Source organism: Lepidochelys olivacea, assembly GCF_965140295.1.
Source record: "Lepidochelys olivacea isolate rLepOli2 genome assembly, chromosome: 4".
Taxonomy (NCBI): Eukaryota; Metazoa; Chordata; order Testudines; family Cheloniidae; genus Lepidochelys; species Lepidochelys olivacea.
Window position 1 is genome coordinate 145,360,969 of NC_140414.1, and position 20,794 is coordinate 145,381,762.

The window sequence follows — 20,794 nt, forward strand, 5'->3', positions numbered from 1 at the left end:
CATCCTGAATCCCGAAAGAGAGCATCCACGTGGGGACTTACGCTGGCCCAGCTCTGCTGGTATAATTATACCAGTAAATTTCCCCATGCAGATAGCCCTGAAACTGGGGGGGGGGGGCAGCGTTTGTGGCTGTGGCTAAACTGAAAACCCAGGAAATGGGTCACGTTTTATGTTTTTGAGTTTAAATTGTGTATATGTACAAGAGGAATAATTCCTAAGTACTGTGAGAAAATCCTGATGCCTATAAGTATAGGCAGGATATCACCTTTATCGGAGCGGTCATGGCCACTTGTACTTGCTGTCATTTATGTTTCTCATGCTGGAGCTAAAGAAGTTACTATCCGCACAGGTTTTAAAATGTCTGCACAGAGCACTTGGCTTTGCTTTAGTGCACAGCAGCAGTCACTGCTGCCCTCACGTAATAATGGCTGACTTTTCCTGCCTGTAGGCACCACCAGTTAATTAATCACTGGTGAATTAGGTATGGTTTAAGGAGAGCAGAATGTTGATAATCACATTCCCTAGGGTGGGACAAGACAGGAGGTGCAGCCAACTGCCTCGGATTCCCCCCGGGGAGTGATTCTATCAGGATAACCACAGCTATTTCAATTACCTTGTTCCTTCGATGACATTTCTTTCAGCTCGCTCCTTGCTTGTGTCTGCAAGGAGCCTAGATAGCATCAGAAGAAGGTTGAAGAGCACTAAGCTTGCTAGAGCCAGTCTTTATAATGGACTTTACATTTACAGCTATATGCAGGAGGCCTGTGTGCGCCCTGCAGTGGGCCATGGGCTTACCTCCACTCTGCTTCTCATCCAAACCAGTGCCTGAGAACGGTGCTACAACCACACCATAATATAGATTCCATGTGTTATCTGGGGAGAAATTCAGCACTAGGCCTAGCTCCGCTCCCACTGAAGTCAATGGTAAAACGCCCATTGATTTTAATACAAACGGAGTTAGGCCATTACTAAACAGTTTTGAAAATCCCACTCTGCATATCTTCAGATACTGGTTCATTTGTTGATTTGAGTTTGCAGGACTTATGAATACAATTAATGCTATTGTTTTTGGTCTAGGAACTAAGTAAATTCTCTAAAGCGTGCAATTTTCATGAAAGATGATGTGCAAAATAAGCTTATGCTGTAACTTGTACCCATTAGCTGTTGGGCATTGCTTAGGTTTTCTTCTTAGCGGATGTGCAATGTGCCTTAGATGACACGTGACTAGGATTCATCATCGAATTTGGTCCACTGGTTGGATTATTAGCTGCCTGGGCCCGGGCTAGGTACAGATGGCGAGTGCGATGTGAGTGCTGATCCATGACTGATACAGAGAGGCGCTGAATGCAATAACCACAATGGTCTTCAGCATTGAGGGCTCTGAGCTGCACTTAGACGGCCTTTTCTATCATGCAGGATCTAGCCCTGCTGTAGCTTCTTTAAAGTTATTAAAAAGGAATCCTTTTAATGAGGATCATTACAATAAGGTTTCATATGTCTGGGAACCATACAAATGCCTAGTGCCAGAGGAGACTCTTTAAGGAGGGTGGAATGTACAGTACTTTTTGTTTTAACAAGTGGACGGGTTGGTCCCATTTGGATCCTATGCATCATTTTCTTAATGATTTCCCTTTTATTTTCCAGGGTAAGGTGGCTCAGACTGCATGTATGTCTGCATGCAAACACTTATCCACTTCACTGATGCAGCTGCTGCTAGAAGCTGAAGTGAGGCAGCTTACATTGGGGGCCTTACAGCAGTTCAACCTGGATGTAGAGGAGTGTGAACGTAAGGCACAAAATCATTCCATTTATCCTGTTGTACCTTGTTTAGCCATTGTGCACTGGGTCTTTCTGCTAGGACAGTGGTGGTTCTTGGGTTCATCTTGAAGATCTACTGAAAGGAAGCAAAGCTAATTCTAGCTCAGAGTTTTATTCTGTTTGTTTGTTTTGCGGTAGCACTTTCCAGCCCCAGAGGAAGACACAGTCCCTACCTCTTAGGAGCATATATTTAAAAAAGATGAGCAAATGGAGAGGAGAGTGGATGTAACATGTGATCAGGGTGATGATATATTGAAAATATATTACTGAGGCAACTTCCGTACTGGGGTTCCCCACATTACAAACACGCTTCTTGGCCTGACCTTTACAGTCTTCATTTTCCGCAGCATCCCTTTCTATTTTATTGTCTAAAGTATATCCAGTTGTTTGATTACACTTGTGGTTTGTTGTTAAGAATGTGTAAGAACAAATAACTAAAATGCCAAATGTTATTATCAAAGACAAAGCAGTACAGTACAGAACGGAGAGAGTTCATACTTTATCGTTCCTTCTGGGAAGTGAGTCTCACTCTCAGTGTTCACAAAAAGAACAGGATGTGGAAAAAGCTAATGTACTCAATGCTTTTTTTGCCTCTGTTTTCACTAACAAGGTCAGCTCCCAGACTGCTGTGCTGGGCATCACAAAATGGGGAAGAGATGGCCAGCCCTCTGTGGAGATAGAGGTGGTTAGGGACTATTTAGAAAAGCTGGACGTGCACAAGTCCATGGGGCCGGACGAGTTGCATCCGAGAGTGCTGAAGGAATTGGCGGCTGTGATTGCAGAGCCATTGGCCATTATCTTTGAAAACTCGTGGCGAACCGGGGAAGTCCCGGATGACTGGAAAAAGGCTAATGTAGTGCCAATCTTTAAAAAAGGGAAGGAGGATCCTGGGAACTACAGGCTAGTCAGCCTCACTTCAGTCCCTGGAAAAATCATGGAGCAGGTCCTCAAAGAATCAATCCTGAAGCACTTGCATGAGAGGAAAGTGATCAGGAACAGCCAGCATGGATTCACCAAGGGAGGGTCATGCCTGACTAATCTAATCGCCTTTTATGATGAGATTACTGGTTCTGTGGATGAAGGGAAAGCAGTGGATGTATTGTTTCTTGACTTTAGCAAAGCTTTTGACACGGTCTCCCACAGTATTCTTGTCAGCAAGTTAAGGAAGTATGGGCTGGATGAATGCACTACAAGGTGGGTAGAAAGCTGGCTAGATTGTCGGGCTCAACGGGTAGTGATCAATGGCTCCATATCTAGTTGGCAGCCGGTATCAAGTGGAGTGCCCCAAGGGTCGGTCCTGGGGCCAGTTTTGTTCAATATCTTCATAAATGATCTGGAGGATGGTGTGGATTGCACTCTCAGCAAATTTGCGGATGATACTAAACTGGGAGGAGTGGTAGATACGCTGGAGGGGAGGGATAGGATACAGAAAGACCTAGACAAATTGGAGGATTGGGCCAAAAGAAATCTGATGAGGTTCAATAAGGATAAGTGCAGGGTCCTGCACTTGGGACGGAAGAACCCAATGCACCGCTACAGACTAGGGACCGAATGGCTAGGCAGCAGTTCTGCGGAAAAGGACGTAGGGGTGACAGTGGACGAGAAGCTGGATATGAGTCAGCAGTGTGCCCTTGTTGCCAAGAAGGCCAATGGCATTTTGGGCTGTATAAGTAGGGGCATAGCGAGCAGATCGAGGGACGTGATCGTTCCCCTCTATTCGACATTGGTGTGGCCTCATCTGGAGTACTGTGTCCAGTTTTGGGCCCCACACTTCAAGAAGGATGTGGATAAATTGGAGAGAGTCCAGCGAAGGGCAACAAAAATGATTAGGGGACTGGAACACATGAGTTATGAGGAGAGGCTGAGGGAGCTGGGATTGTTTAGCCTGCAGAAGAGAAGAATGAGGGGGGATTTGATAGCTGCTTTCAACTACCTGAAAGGGGGTTCCAAAGAGGATGGCTCTAGACTGTTCTCAATGGTAGCAGATGACAGAACGAGGAGTAATGGTCTCAAGTTGCAGTGGGGGAGGTTTAGATTGGATATTAGGAAAAACTTTTTCACTAAGAGGGTGGTGAAACACTGGAATGCGTTACGTAAGGAGGTGGTAGAATCTCCTTCCTTAGAGGTTTTTAAGGTCAGGCTTGACAAAGCCCTGGCTGGGATGATTTAACTGGGAATTGGTCCTGCTTTGAGCAGGGGGTTGGACTAGATGACCTTCTGGGGTCCCTTCCAACCCTGATATTCTATGATTCTATACTTGTGGCACCTTAGAGACTAATAAATTTATTTGAGCATAAGCTTTCGTGAGCTACAGCTCACTTCATCGAATGTATCCAATGAAATGAGCTGTAGCTCACGAAAGCTTATGCTCAAATAAATTTTTTAGTCTCTAAGGTGCCACAAGTCCTCCTGTTCTTTTTGCGAATACAGACTAACGCGGCTGCTACTCTGAAACTTCTGTGTTCAGTTCGCCTGAAACAGAAAGTGTGGTTCAAACAATATGCCTTTAAACTTGCTATATCTATAGTAGGGTTGTTTGCAAGTTTAGATAGCACTCTGCACGTCACCCAAGACTGAAACCACCAGCCAGTTTCTTCCTTATCTCTGTTTGAAATACTGCATTCCAACTACCAGTTAGGTCATAGAGGTACATCCATTCAGGCATCTTGCCTTTCACAGGGTTTTGTATCTGCCTGTGCCACTGCTGACTTCAGCTGTGCAAAGGGTTATGGGTATTGCTTTTCGCATAAATGGAAGTGAACAACATTGTGGGAAAGGCATAATATAATTTGTGAACATAACTGCCCGCGTGCTGTGTATACTACAATAATAATGTGGTGTGTGCTATGCCTAATATGTATACATTTGGCTAACAATTTGCATTTACTTTCCTATTCTGTCCTTTGAATAACAGTATCTCACTGTTGTTCAATGGCATCCACCTGGCAGGGTAAAAAAATTCTCGAAAGGACAAGCTGTGGAAGCCCAATTGCTTGGAGTATTTAAATCAAGACTAGGCAAAACAGTAGAATATATGCTGTAGGGACTTGTCCTGCACTGGCATGGAGATGGACTAGCCATCTGATAGGTCTTTCTTATTTCTAGCCTGTTTAAATCCATGACATTTGCATTCAGAATAAATTGTGTACATTTAAGAAAATGTACTGGGAGATATAGCAGTAGGTGATATAAAGCACACAGCAAGGATTTGCAGGCGTGGATATTAGTTTAATCATTCTCCTCATTAAGCGATTATGATGCTTTGCCTGATTATTCTCTGCAATGATTTGATTTCGCAGTGAGGATAATAGGTAGGATTAGACCTAGGCAATATTGGTGGTGTACAGCATAATTATGCACACATCCTGTAAAAAGCCTTAGATCTTTTGCTTAAAATGCACTTCTACCCTAAAAAAGTGACTGTGAAAATGACATTGCAGGGTTAATTAATCACTGTATCCCACTGATTTCAATGTATAGTTTATTCAGTTAGCAAGTTAAGGTTTCTCTGCCAGCCCCCCCCAAATTCAACATGGGCTGTGATGCTCCATCTCTGTTCTTTCCTTCTCATGATTCATCCCTACTGTAATGGGCTTTTTCCAGACCAGATTATGCCCGGTGCAACCCCATTGACTTCAGTGACACCTGTGCAGATTAAGTTAAGGTTAAGGATTTACACTGAGAGTAGAATTTGCCCCTATATCAAGCTTAGGGTTTCTTGGGATGCAGTGCCGTGTCAGTGAAACCGGCACAATGTGAATGTCCAGGTGTCACGTGAATGTGTGTGAATCTATACGTACCATAGATGGAATCCTGATGTCCTTACTGAACTCTTACTCAGGAAAGCTTCCTGTAAAGACCATTTTAGTTTGCCTGGCTAAAAACTGGGTAAACCTTGCATTAGGCCCAAACCCTTACCCAAGTAACTCATTATTTTGGTGTACGTATGATTCTGTGATACGCAGGGGTTAGTAAAATGTAGTGCAGTGCGGAACCCATAGAACCGTTTTGTTTCCATCATAGCAGAGGTAAAATACTGTGCACATGCTCAGTAGACATTTTTACCAAGTTAAAAGATAAGGATATTTTCAAATCATTTGCGAATATACAAAAAGTCACCATTCCATAGTACGGACTAATTTTTCTGTGACATTTCGTATTCTCAAATCAAGCAATTGTTCCGTCAGAGTATCCAAACACAAGACCAGAAACCTCATCCCAAATCTTCTGCAACTGCAGTGGAAAGATGTTTTAACAAAGCCACTATGGTTTTTAGGAGAAAATTACTGCCTCAGAGTTCACCGTTTATATGCCAGCTTTCAGCTCCATACCATGTAATGTCTGTCGTTACATCCCTGGGCTTTTGTGAAAATATCAAATGATCCACTTCTGCAGTAGATACACTGCTTGATGCAAATTTCCTCTGCATAGGCTGATAAAGTTTGGTTTGTTTGTTTTTTTTAAATTCAGAAACAAAAAGCACAACTTGGGTTAGAATTTTCACTTGTGGCATTTTCAAAATACCCACCCCTGTGGCTCTCCTGGGACCCTGAAGGTTGATGTTCGGATTGGGAACATGTCTTGGCAAAGGTCTGTGGCACAATCTCATTACAGCAGAGCCCTCTGAATTGAAACATGCTGTCAGTCCAATGTTGCTCCCATTAAACTCAGTGGCAAAACTGCCATTGACTTCAGTGCGAGCAGTACTGGGCCCTGAGAAAATACTGATCGCATTTCATGCTGGTTTATTGTAATCTTTATTTGGTAACACCTTCATATAAAGAAATCAGAACTTGAAATGTCACTTCTCTTTAAGACCAGGTGAGTACTATTTGATACTGTCCAAATGTCCCCGTTAAACACAAATGCTGCTAAGACTGTTTCAATTTATCAGCAACCATTGACATTCACTATCAAGATTAAATAGGTTCCCTGGCAGGTTACCCAGTTAAGTTTCTTCTGTCTGGGGGCCTGATCCTTAACCTTTTCCTAATTCTCGACATTCTTATTTGAATCCTCGTTGAGGAAGGATCTGGCCCCAAGCAGTGTGAACGGTATCTGAATTTTGCCACAGTTCCACATGTAGAAGTCTAGTAACAGTTATGGCCCTGAAAAAGTTGTTTTCAATCCCGAATTGTCAACATCTGGGTTCATGGAGGGCCAGTCTGCACTGCTGAAAATAATGGGAAGCGTTCGTCATTAATAATAGTTTCGCTTTCTTTTGCTTGGCTGAAAATGGACTTTGTAACCCTGTCGAATTTTCTTCCCATTTGTTAACATGGGTCACTAAGCGGCAGCTTTTTCCCCCTCTTAAAACCCCCAAACACTCAGGGAAATGGATGACATTTAATATAGGTTTTAAAAGCACGATTCCTTAAATTCCATGAGATTTGGAGGCAATTGTTCTGCGAGACAAAATCAGGAGCACTCAGACATTCCATAGCAGGTGCCGCCAACCTGAGCAGCAGGGGCAGGCGACCTGCTCCGCCCAACCAAGGCCTGAGATGCCATCTCAGTCAGGAAAATTGAGACAGATGCTGTTTCCCTGACCTTCCTATTCATCACTGTCAACCCTGCTGTTTGCCACTGAGAATGGTAAACGCAGACGTAGGTCATTCTTCCTTTTCGAAGACCGAAAGCCCTCGCTCCTATTTGTTTGTCTGGTGCTTTTGCTGACAGCGTGAATAATTTGAATCCTCCTCTGAGGAGCAGCTTGTCATGATTTTAATGCAACGCTAAAAAACAAACAAAAATCAATCACTGGATAGCCAATGTACTAAGAAAATAAATTTGTTTGTGAGAATTCTGTCTACTTGTCAGGTTAGGAGCAAAGCTCAGTTTTATCGTCTCCGGTAGTGATGCAGGTTTCAGAGGAGCAGCCAAATTTGTTAGTCTCTAAGGTGCCACAAGTACTCCTTTTCTTTTTGCGAATAGTGATGCAGTTTGCCTTGTTCCTGCCCTCTACACCTGACGTTTTAATTACCCTCGGTATTTAATTAAAGGCTGTTTTTACAGATATGCAAAGCACGCATCGCTCCCTTTGGCTTCAGTGGTATGGGATCTTGAGCCGTTCGAGTTTTTGTCCATGATCACGTTTTTTTTAAAATGCCTAGTGTGTGTGTCTTTGCATAATGATTAGGTACTAGACTGAAAAAAATCTTCGGGTCTGGAGAAGGAAGAAGAAGAGAAGGAGTTCTTCAGGTCTTTCCCCGGTCCTGGAGAAGAGCTCTGTGCAGTTCAAAAACTGGACCCTTCCTCCAACAGAAGTTAGTCCAGTAAAAGATATCACCTCACCTACCCTGAATCAATAATCAGTCAGATGTCTAGGGCCAAGCACTGCACCACCAAACCCAGACATGGTCATCGTGGAATTCCCAGTCTGTACTACTAATTCTTCCTGAGAAGCAATGTACTTAGCATTTTTGGATAGTACAATATCCAAATATACCTTTTATTTATTTAAAAACCTTGGCAGAGAAAGCATTCTGAGGGCTTTAAATAAATTTAAGTAAACATAAAAGGCCAAATCCTGCCACCTTACTCATATGAGTAGTCCCATATATGTCAGCAGGATTTCTCGTGTGAGCAAGGTAAGCAGGCATTGAGCTGCAAGGTTCTAACGAACATGTTAGGCTAGTGATTGGAGAGAAACCTGTGAATCATGAGATCTGTCATCCTGTGAATTGTCCCTCAAAGGAAGTGATGGAAACCACATTGCTTCAGACGTCTAAAATTAAGTTGGACAAAGCACTGAAGAAAATGTTATAAGGAACCAGACCTACCCATAAAGGTACATTGATTTTTTTTTTCCAGTTGCAAAGCTGTTTCCCAAGATGTATTAATTGCTGAAGAGTTTGAAGTTCTTTGTTCAGCTTTACCAGTGCCATGTCTGCAGTTTGCAGGAGGTCACCAGTCACTTGGAACTGTTGTCCTATTTTTACTAGTAATGATACTACTACTACGTGGCATTTATAGCACCTTCTATATGAAGATATAAAAGACTTTTATAAATGGTACGAGGAAGTGTTATTTGCTCCTTCTCAGAACACAAGAACTAGGGGTCACCAAGTGAAGTTAATAGGCAGCAGATTTAAAACAAACAAAAGGAAGTATTTCTTCACACAATGCACAGTCAACTTGTGGAACTCCTTGCCAGAGGATGTTGCAAAGGCCAAGATCATAACAGGGTTCAAAAAAGAACGAGATAAATTCATGGAGGATAGGTCCATCAATGGCTGTTAGCCAGGATGGGCAGGGATGGTGTCCCTAGCCTTTGTTTGCCAGAAGCTGGGAATGAGCAACAGGGGATGGATCACTTGATGATTCCCTGTTCTGTTCATTCCCCCTGGGGCACCTGGCATTGGCCACTGTCGGAAGACGGGAGACTGGGCTAGATGGACCCTTGGTCTGACCCAGTCTGGACATTCTTATGTACATATTGTAAACTGAGCCACAGAGAAGTTAAGCAAGTTGCCCAAGGACAGAAACAAGTGCAGTAATAGTCCGAACTAAACCCAGGGGGCTGGTTCCAGTCTGTTCTAACTGATAGAGATGCTTCCTCCCCCTTTTTTTTTTAACCAAAGAACACCCCCCCCCCAAAAAAAGCTGTGGACCGACAAATAGAAGAGGCAATGCCCATGCTTTAGAAAAGTCTTTTTGTTTGTTTGTTTTTTTCCAAAGGGCTTTATGTGCAATTTTACAATGAGTTTGATATGTGGCTTGTAACCTACTTCTATGCACACTGTTCTTTTCGTATGTTTTGGGACCCCCTGCTTTCTGATATTTTTCCAAACCATGCATATCTCAGAGGTAGCTGGAAGTACAGATGACCCAAATTTGGACATTGCGACAAAAAGAGAAAAGAACGCTGTTGGTTTTTCTTACAAAAGTGGTTTTCACCAGCGCAACATATCCCAGTGCTTGTTTTTTACAATTGTTTTTTACAATCCCAGATTGTTTTTTACAATACTTAGATCATAAAATAAGCAATTCCATAATCTCTAAAGTTCTTTAACTGATGATTTATGAGAAATTAAAAGGGCAGTAAAATTATATTTAAAATTTCATTAAACTCCAATTTTTCGTTTAATCCACTCCTGGGTATAGTCAGTAAGAAACACAGCTGTATCAACCAGTTTGAGGAGCACTGCAACCCAGTAAGTAAGCATGCCACAATGCGCCTGTTCTGATCTCAGTGCAACTGTTTATCACCTCATTCTTCGCTATATTCGCTGGCTCCATAGCTTTTCTCACGTGGAAATTTTGTTATTCATTTAGCACTACAGCCTTCGCCCAAAATATTGTGTGCCCCCCTCCCCTCACTCATGTTTGTAACATGCAAAGCTCACAGTTTCCTGATGTTTTCTTAATAGTAATGAGATACATTGAAGATTAAGTTATAGGTGATGTGCATTAATGATCTGGAAAAGGGGATGAACAGTGAAGTGGCAAAGTTTGCAGATGATACAAAATTGTTCAAGATCGTTAAGTTCAGAGCAGACTGTGAGGAGTTGCAGCGGGGTCTCATAAAACTGGATGACTGTGTAACAAAATGGCAGATGAACTTCTGTGTTTATAAGCGCAAAGTAATTCACACTGGAAAAATAACTCCAACAATACGTATACAATGATGGGTTCTAAATTAGTTGTTGCATCCAAGAAAGAGATCTTGGAGTCACCATCAATAGTTCTCTGATGGAATCACCATCAATAGTCACCATCTGCTCAATTCACAGCAGCAGTCAAAAAGGTTAACAGTATGTTAGGAACTGTTAGGAAAGTGATAGAAAATAAAACAGTGGAATTATGGTATTTTTCTATATAAATCCATGGTTCTCCCATGCCTTGAATACTGTGTCCAGTTCTTGTCTCCCCAGCTCAAAAAGGATACAGTGGAACTGGAAAAGGTTCAGAGAAGGCCAATAAAGATAGTCAAGGGTTTGAAACATCTTCCGTCTGAGGAGAGACTGAAAAGATTAGGGCTGTTCTGCTTAGAAAAGAGATGACTAAGGGGAGGTTATGATAAAATCATGGATGGCGTGGAAAAAGTGAATAGGGAGGTGTTATTTACCCTTTCACACAATACAAAACCAGGGGTCATCTGATGAAATTAATAGGCGGCAGGCTTAATACAAACAAGAGGAAAGTACTTTTTCACACAACTAACCTGTGGAACTCATTGCCATGGGATAGTGTGATAGGTCCAAAGTATAAATGGGTTGAGAACTGGGTAAGTTCTATAGGCATCATGGCTTTTTTCATGGGAAAAGGTAGTTTGTCTAAATGCAGCCCTTCTACCAGGTAGTTCAGCTCTACTGGTCAGATTGAGATGATATACATCAGTACCATGTACTGGAACGTTCCTAGCTGGAACAGAGCTAAACAGCAAAGGAAAACAAAGCAAAATTGACAAAAAATGCTTGTTTTTCCAGCATAAAATCTTAGAAGGAGTATTAATTGCTCTCAGTAAGAGAATGTTATGCTAGGAAGACAAAACAGGAGCAAGTCCCTTCCCTCCCAACCTCAACCATTCAGGAACCATACCTTTGGCTTCACATGTCACTGAAATAATTTTGCTTTCTTCAGCACTAGTATGAAATTATTGGTGTGTGTGGAGTCACAAAGGGAACACAAGTAGAATCCCTGGTCATTAGAGGCAATGCCACCTTCTTCCATTTGCATTTTCCTCGTGTGACTTTTCTTAAAGGATAAAAAATGCTACAGCAATAATAAAATGGTTCAGTGGTGTACTGGTATATGTAAATATTGCAAGTCAAAATATGAACCCTTTCAGACCTTGCTCAAGCAAATCTTGGAAGCCTTGCAGACTGTTAAAGATATATGGGCTTCTCTTTAGCAGTTAAATTTCCTTCCTCACCCAAGACCTCTTGTCTCCACTGCGTGCAACCCTCATTTGATTCTTGACCTTGTACCCTCCTCATTCCATCTGTGCTGGAACCATTTTCTATCTCCTTCACTGATTTAGCCTTTCTATTTACTCGTATGAGCTCTTCTCCTCCCCTTCCATCTCCTACATTTGTAAATCTACTTGGGCAACGTTGCACGTATGTACCACTTCCTTGATTTCACCTCTGTTCAAATCCTCATCCATCCCTTCATCTCTTCTTATTTTCTCTACCACTCCTGCCATCTGTCACAGCCTCCCTCTATAGCTTACACCTCATTGACTTCTTCTCAACGTGTCACATGTACCTCTCTGTACTTGCATCTTCTCCTTGGTTACTAGGCTTTCCTTTGGTTTATCTGCTCATGACCCTGTGCAACACACTAGGAGAGGATACCAGTTCTCACGTGCCTTTTACTGAGACCTTGAATGGTTGAGTGGTTATGGGTTGTCTGCGTGAAATTACCCATACAAAAGTAGTTCTCTTAAAAAGACTTCTTAAAAATAGCAAGAACATGATAGAAAAACAAAGAGAAACAATCTGCGTAACATCCCTACGTGTGAACTTCTCATAAGTTAAACAGTAAAATGAAAAGAAAATCTTACATCTCTATCAATCATTCACCTCTGACCACTCCTGACACCACCTTTCCCTTTTGTGTCCCAAAGATCTTTCCTGGTTCCTGCCTTTTAAAGCTCCTAAGCCTATGTCAAATCCTTTGATATTAAAGGGCTTCCAGAATTCAGTATCTTTCCAGGCAGTCCTCCGTCTCTGTGTCCCAGTTTTTCCCCAAATAGTCCTGTGAAATACAGAACCACACAATTGGCGTTTGTAAACCTTTTCAACCTCCCCTTCAGGGGAAAAAATGGTCATTCGAGCTGATAATTTACCTCTTCCAAATATTAAGCATCTTAATTCAGCAGAGAGCTTATCGTCTGCTCTTTCTATTCTATGTCTTTGGGTTTGGAAAAGTAACCTTTAGACATCCATAACTCAGTTCTTTCTATACATATGCCCAACATTATCTATTACTTATTGACAGATACCAGCCTTCCTGTCAAAAGACTTCCAATTTCATCTGAAAACTTCTACTTTCTTGTACTTTAAAATGTCTGGCAACCCAGCAGAGAGTTGTTCTGTGTTGTTGTGGATGCAGCTCAGACCTGCCAGCGTCTGAAGGCTCAGGCACACCCCCTTGAAACATCTGTCAGATTTGTTCTGCCTCTTGAAGGAGTAAACTGGATTCCGGGCTCTTCTTTGTCCCAGGGCATTAGAGGAATGGACGTTTTTATTGAATTTGATCCAGTTTGGCTCAATTTGATAACTTGGGGGTCATTCTCTGAAATTCTCACTACCTTGATAATTTGGCTGTTAAAGGGGAAATTCAACAAAGCAGTGTTGGGTTTGAAAGTCACTGAGGAAATTCAAATTCAATATGGAAATTGTGAAACGGGTTATTGAAACTTTGGCCAAAGTTCCAGTGGCCTACTTGCTATGCCGCTGTTTGGCCTTCCCATCATAATTTCTTACCTTTCTCTTCTTGTAAGGAACTCCAGTATAAGGCTTTGCATTTTGGTCTGACATAGTACTCAAGGTATTTTACAAAGTATTAATGTCCCTACAGATGATTTTTACACATCTTAAACAATATCCTGATCATAGCTCATTCGAAGAAGAAAGCATTAAAGGATGTGGCACACACCATTCAGTTTCCTGAGAATTGCAGCTAGGTATCATATTTTCCCCAAAACCATGCCCACTTCACATATGTAACCACTTCTGGAATCCTGTGTTCAGTTCTGGTGCCCACAATTCAAGAAAGAGGTTGATAAGTTGGAGAGGGTTCAGAGAAGACCCATGGGAATGATTAAAGGATGAGAAAACTTGTCTTATAGTGATAGTCCCAGAGCTCCATCTATTTAGTTTTACAAAGAGGTTAAAGGGTGACTTGTTTACAGTCTAAAAGTATCTATATGGGGGAAAATATTGAATAATGAGCTCTTCAGTCTAGCAGAGAAAAATATAACACACTCCAATGTCTGGAAGTTGAAGCTAGACAAATTGAGACTGGAAATAAGGGATAATTTTTTAACAGTGAGGGTAATTAACCATTGTAACAATTTACAAAGGGTTGTGGTGGCACATCATTGATGATTTTTTAAATCGAGATTGGCTGTTTTTCTACAAGATATATTCTAGGAATGTTGCCGGGGGAAAGTTCTGTGGCCTGTGTTATACAGGTACACGTGCCCCTGGGGGTACACAGAGGTCTTCTCAGGGGGGTACATCAACTCATCTCGATATTTGCCTACTTTTACAACAGGCTACATAAAAAGCACTAGCGAAGTCAGTACAAACTGAAATTTCATACAGACAAAATGAGAAGGTCAGCAATTTTTCAGTAATAGTGTGCTGTGATACTTTTGTATTTTTATGTCAGATTTTGTAAGCAAGTAGTTTTTAAATGAGGTGAAAGTTGGGATACAGAAGATAAATCAGACTCCTAAAAGGGGTACAGTAGTCTGGACAGGTTGAGAACCACTGCTCTAAAATATCAAGAAGGAAAGAGACGTGTCCATAATTAGAGTTCCCTTTTGGCTGAGTAATCCTTGGTCTTAGGAGCCGCTAGCCCTATCAATGTGCCTTCCTGTATTTCTTTCTCACCAGCCAGATCTTTTACGCCACAGTCCAACCCTAAATTCAGAAGCACAAAAACTATGCTCAGGGCTCCATTTGTCACTGCATCCATCTTTTAATCTTTATCCTTGGGGCAAATTTCATAGCCTTCTGGAGAAGAATGAGAGACCAGTGTTTGTGTTAACACCAACAGATGCACCAGAATTAGGGATGTGAATGATTTCAGTGCTACTTAGAGCAATTGAGAGGATTCTGTCATGAACTAAAGCTGCCTGTAATTCCTGCACATGCAAACAGACAACACTCATTAATAGTCAGACATCCTTTGAGGATTTACAAGTGCGCCATATAATTTTAACTTCTCCTTGGATTCTCAAATGTGTTAGTGGTGGTGAAGGAGGGAAATGAGAAAGGAGGTGGTCGTGTTATAGCTCTGCCTACAGGTTTGCCCTAATTGTGATCTCAACTGTGGACAAGTGGATAAATCTTCCAATCACATATAAATGTTGATGGAAAAAGGTGTAAAGAGGAGACAGACTGAATTAGTCTGAATAAAATGGCCTCCTGATATAACTCAAGGACTGTGTTAGGATAAATAAGAGAAACGTGGGACTAAAAATCAATTAACTGAAATTAGGCCGAACTGGTGGACAAAATGATGGTAACGCTGGATTCTACGGAGGATGCTCTGTCAACCAGTTTGGCTGTGTGTGGCATTATTGCTAGCTGATTCCTGCTTTTAGCTTCTAGCGGCTAAACTGTGCCTTCTCATGTTCTAATCCACTGTATTTAGGCCACATATTTAATCTCTGTTCTTTTTCTTTGCGCATACATCCTCCTATCCCAGCACCTTCCTGCACAATCTCAGGCAACCAGTGGATATTAAGCTTTGCTTGATTTGTAATTTATTCTCTCTAAAAGCATTGCAGTCTGCCACACTAACTACAGTGCTCCTCATCCTCCTCTTCAGTGAACTTTTCTCCTCCAAACTCATTCACCTTAACTTGACGCCCTAAGGGTTCTTTCCACCCTAACCCTAATAATCATAATCACTAATATATTTATTATGCTGCACCCAAAATGTGAGATGTATGTCACACACAGATGAGAGGGCGAGTGCTAGTAACAATGCGCTGGGATTAGAGAGAGAGGAAAGTTAGTGCACATGATTATTTTAGGTTACATACACATCTTGATTTTTTTGATGAATGTGCGTAAATGTATGGTACACACTAAGGCATACCGTATATTTAGGTGTCCAAAATATGTATAGATTATGCATGTTTTCATTTTTTCTGTGCTCATTTTTGCCCCCACCCCCTTCTGGAAGTATCCCAATCTGATTCTTATTACTGTTGAGCCATCCACAATATGCATCTGCTGAATTAGCCTTTTGTACATAAATAGGTATAATACACGTGTAGATACTATACTCGACACTGCTCACCAGTGGAAATCATTCCTTGCCCAGAATCTTGTAGACAAAGCCATAGACTTTTTCAGCACTGTGGAAGCTGAGAATAACTCCATAGCAGGCAACTTTCTTGCTGGTGGAAACTGTTCCTTCATACATCTTGATCTCCTTTTCCTATCCTCCCTGGGGTCTTCATTCTGTATGCAGATGAGCCCTGTCGCCACCTGTCCTTCAAATTCCTATCCATCCCCACGTCCTTTAGTCTTCTTCCTCAGTCTGGTGTTTCCCTTGATGGATCTTATGGCTGTGTATTTGCTCTCTTCACTCAACTCCTCTTCCCAATTCTGTTCAAAATCTCACTGTCACCCACCTCTGCATACATAAGTTTGAGCACAGCTGCATCTTTGTTCTCTCGGTTTTCCCTTCGCTCCCATGTTCTCTTTCCTACATCTCAAGTTCCACGCTGTATGCTGTTCAGCTGTGTACCATCACTGTTACAACTCTCAGACTCAATCACTGTTATACACCCCAGCTCTGGAGCACTATGAGGTCTGGAGCCCTCGTTAGATACTCTACAGGGTTGCCATAGTTCAAACCCTACCTTGATAGCACCCCTTTTGCCTGCAACAGCCTCTCAGCTGTTATACTCCAAGCCGCCGTCTCTGTCTCCAAAGGTCTGCTGCAAACCCACCTCCTACACTAGTCCTGCGAACAATGTCTGTGTATAAAGTGTGTGTGTCAGGTTTGTAAAACTCTTCTGAGCATTTACGAGACCATACAGAAAATGTGCTTTTATAATTATCGTCTTGACGTGGGGCAAAAATATTGCCCAGCCTTGGCAAGTGGGAAGGTAGGATTTTGCAAGAGTGTGTGTGCGTAAGTGTAAAATACATAATACAAGGGATATAATATCAAAAAAAAGTGTGTGTGTGTATATATATAAATAGTGTGTATATAAAATTCAGCTACTACAGTGACAAAAGGGGCCTTCAGAGAGGGAGAGTGAGTGAGTGTGTGTGTATTAAAAAAAAAAAAAAGAACTTGATGGTTTGGCATAAAGGTTTAATTGGCACGAGTTTGGGATAACTGCATTTTTCACAAGTAGTGAAACCATGTGCCAATTATGCAGGTTACATTAAATGAGTGCTAATAAAATCTTTGTACCACCCATCCACACCATCATTCTGTATGTTCTTGTCCCTAAATTAGTGAATTTGGGAATAAAGAAGCCAACTGTGTTTACTCCTAACTATGCAAAATGTATTAGAATCTCTATGTACTTGCATGTATAGCTGTGTACACTATATGAAAGGAGATTCCCAAATTCTGTATCATTAATTTACAATGGGTGCCTTTTTGCCTTGTGTGTTTGAACTCTTTATTCTTTGTTCATTGCTTAACAGTTCCTTGATTCTTTCTTTGGAGAAGCCTTTTGGAAAAGAGGCTAGAGTCCCACTGTAACCTGCCCTGGGTGGCCCTAGCTGTAGGCCTTGCAAAGACATTACTTCTTTGGCCTGAACACAAGCCTCTCAAACCTTTAGCTTGGCTAAATGCTTTGTACAAACAGCCGCATACAGATCTGCTCTATTCTCTTGTGATTTTCTGCTCAAGGGGCCATATGGTAGGTGGCTTGCTCTATCTCGCCACTTGCCTTGGTAGTGGAGAAAGTACAATAAACGAATCTGACAGTGCCGAGGCCACCTCTGTGCTGGGTCGTTCTGAGAAAACTGTACTGAAACCTGATTGAGGAGATTAAAACCAAGAACTGGCTGTGTCTTTCCTTTAAAGCTCTGTTCCTTTTTAAAAGAACTTTGTACATTTCCTTGCCCCAGATAAGTTTGTGGCATTGGTATGTAAAATGTGACCTATGAGTACAGAGGGTGCTGAAGTACTTTGTAATAATAATGTGGTGAAACACCCCATTCATTCCTGTTCCAATCCCTTGAAGTCAATGTACACAATACATTGAATAAGCAATATATGTGATCCCCTTTGTACTGTAATACAAGTAATATAATAATGATCTCATAGGCTGTTTCGCTCCTTGGATGTATTATTCGTGCAATGCATGCCTCCACCACTTTTTCTGATGAGTTACCGTTTGAGCCAGTCTGCACTACAGAATTTACTGAGGCAATGTATGTTTAATACAGCGGTGCTATAACATGGTTTACTCTTCAGGATGGACCATACTTTATTACAGCTGTTTCTTAAAGTTTGTTACACCCACTACAGACAGGGTTGTAACATGGTTCCTCAACATAACTAGAGCAGAGCTAATAATTAGACACATGTAATGAATGAGATGGATTTTACCTTGAATTGTCTCTAAACAGATCACAAGATTTGGGAATGTATTGCTTCTCTGGAAACATTCAAGAATATCAACCTCAGATCTTTTGCAAGCAGATTGTCATGAATATTGAAAGTCATGTCTCTGCACAAGTTGGGAATTTTACAGTTGAGTTTAGAATTCTAAATTTGTTTCGAGCACCTGTTAGACTCTTGAATTTACAAACTGGCGTTTTAAAAAAAAATAATAATAATTTCAGATATTTCTCCCAATGTTCACTCAGCTGTAGATATAATAGGATTTATATGGATTTTGCATCCATAGAAGCAAAAATACACCCCTGCCCCTCTTAAAACACTCCTTTGTTACAACACAGTGCCCAATGCAGTAAACCTGTAGACAGGCCGCTTAAATACTCCATCTCAGTGATAATATTTTTTATGGATGCATGGGAAGCCAGAAGGCTTTTTCCTGTATTTAAAACGTGTGTGGTGTTCAGACAGTATATGCTCAAAGTTAAAGGTTTAATACAGGGGTTTTGTGTTATGTGAATGTGCCCGGATGCTGTAGGAACGGGCATGTAACAGAAAATCACCTCTTGCAGAGCACCAGCATAAGACCTCTGCATTGCTTAAGTCCCTCTTAGCCCTGGTCTACACTGGGGAGGGGGATCAATCTAAGTTACGCAACTTCAGCTACGTGAATAACGTGGCTGAAGTCGATGTACTTAGATCGCCTTACCATGGTGTCTTCACTGTGGTGAGTCGACTGCTGCCGCTCCCCTGTCGACTCCGTCTGCGCCTCTCACGGAGCTGGAGTACAGGAGTCGACGGGAGAGTGCTCAGGGGTCGATTTATTGCGTCTAGACTAGATGCAATAAATAGATCCCCGCTGGATCGATAGCTGCCCGCCGATCCAGCGGGTACTGTAGACATACCCTTAGGGTGTGGACTGTCTCCTGAGCACATGGGTGAAATTCAGTCTGTTAAATAAGTTTTATACAAAATGCTCAGTAAAATTAATGTAAATGGTTTAATGACATTTAAAACTAATTAAACGAAAATAGCTTGTCACTCTAAATTTCAGCTTTTCCCTGGACTGTTTGCAGCCCAGACCTTGCAGCACAGTGGCTATAGCTGGAGACTCTGAAAATGAAATCGACTAGATACTGAGCAGTTTAGTTTAACTGTACAATCTCCATGATGTGCAAATATAAATCAAAACCAAACTTGTCAAACATACATGCTTAAATTTAAGCCTCATGCCCATATTTAGGGACCATCAAAGATGGACCTACCTTTGCCAAACATCTTGAATGGTGAAATTTAAATTAGATTTTTTTTTTTCATTCTTTGTTAAATTAAGTTTCTGTTAGTAGCACGGGTATGGAATTTTGGTTTTGAAAACCTGTTTATTAATCTGACTGCCTATCTGAGTTCTAAAACAAAAAGCAACTCGCTGCAATTTTCCAAATATTTCATTCCTTTATTGTACTACAGTGAGAATCACTTTAGAAATGCTTGATCGAGAGGTTAGTCATAATGCCGTTTAGACTATTTTGATATTTTAAAATATATAAAAAAGTAAAACTAAAACTATTGACATTTGAAAGTTGGCTGCCATGTCCTTGACCGTAAAGTGCCAATCTCCAAATTGCAGGATGTGCCTCCTCCGACATTTGAATGAAAAGGTTGCATTGGAGGGGGGACAAATTATTTTAATTGCATGAGAATTTGGAAATAGGGCAAATTCTGTGTGTCTCATTAAAGCCAGGGGGACTGCTCAAGTGACGGGACTGCAGGATCAGGGCCTTAAAAATGTGGCTCATTACTGTATTTTTATTTCTTGGTATTACTTCAAAGTGAGAGAACTAATGCAAGCAGGCTTCCAGTGAAGGGAATGTATGAAGTGAGGTGACATCATTTAGGGCTTTGTGGGTCACCATATATTATCCCTCAGTACCTTAGTTTGGGCATGAAGATGAAAAGTAAAACCTTGCTTTTATCGTCCTTTACACCCTTCTTGCTTTCATCAGGGGCACGGGGGCTGTGGAGTTTTCATGCTAGGCTGGGGGCTGTTCTCCTACCCTAAAAAGTCCTGACATGATGAATAACTGTGCTGAAGTAGCTGCTAAATCATGGGCGTTGGGATCATTTTATTTAAAAGCTGTAGCTTGGAGTATTTTTTCTTCTTCTGTACAGCCGTGGAACAAAGTAAATGATGTCTCCTGCAAACTGTCCCAGTTTGATGTACTGTAATTCCACAAAAGCAACACAATTCAGCCAAGTGAAAACACAGGACATACAGTTGGTATATCATATTCCTAGGTGACTTCACAAACCACATACACTTAGACATGAGGGAGTAGTGAAGTTGGAGATTCAGCCATGATCCTTGTATCTTAGGGTAGATCTACACTACCTGCCGGATCGGTGGGTAGTGATCAATCTATCAGGGATCGATTTATCGCATCTAGCTCGCTCTGCCACCGACTCCTGCACTTCACCGCAGTGAGAGGCGGAAGCGGAGTCGATGGGGGAGCAGCGGCAGTCGACCCTGCATCGTGAGGCCGCGAGGTAAGTCGACCTAAGATATGTCGACTTCAGCTACGCTATTCTCGTAGCTGAAGTGGCATATCTTAGGTCAATTCCCCCACCCCACCCCCCCACCTGCCCAGTGTAGACCTGGCCTTAGTGAAGTCCTGGTTTTGTATGAAGAGTCATTCAA

General features: G+C 41.7%; 1 protein-coding gene across 2 annotated transcripts in view; it reads left to right on the plus strand.

The window, feature by feature from the left end:
• Nucleotides 1-20,794, plus strand: part of EXOC6B (exocyst complex component 6B) — a 449,074-nt gene that overhangs the window by 324,195 nt on the left and 104,085 nt on the right. For both annotated transcript variants that reach the window (XM_084627625.1, XM_084627626.1), the window contains exon 19: nucleotides 1,645-1,786. In XM_084627625.1, the coding sequence (XP_084483751.1) occupies nucleotides 1,645-1,786 (142 nt within the window). The remainder of the gene's footprint in view (nucleotides 1-1,644; nucleotides 1,787-20,794) is intronic.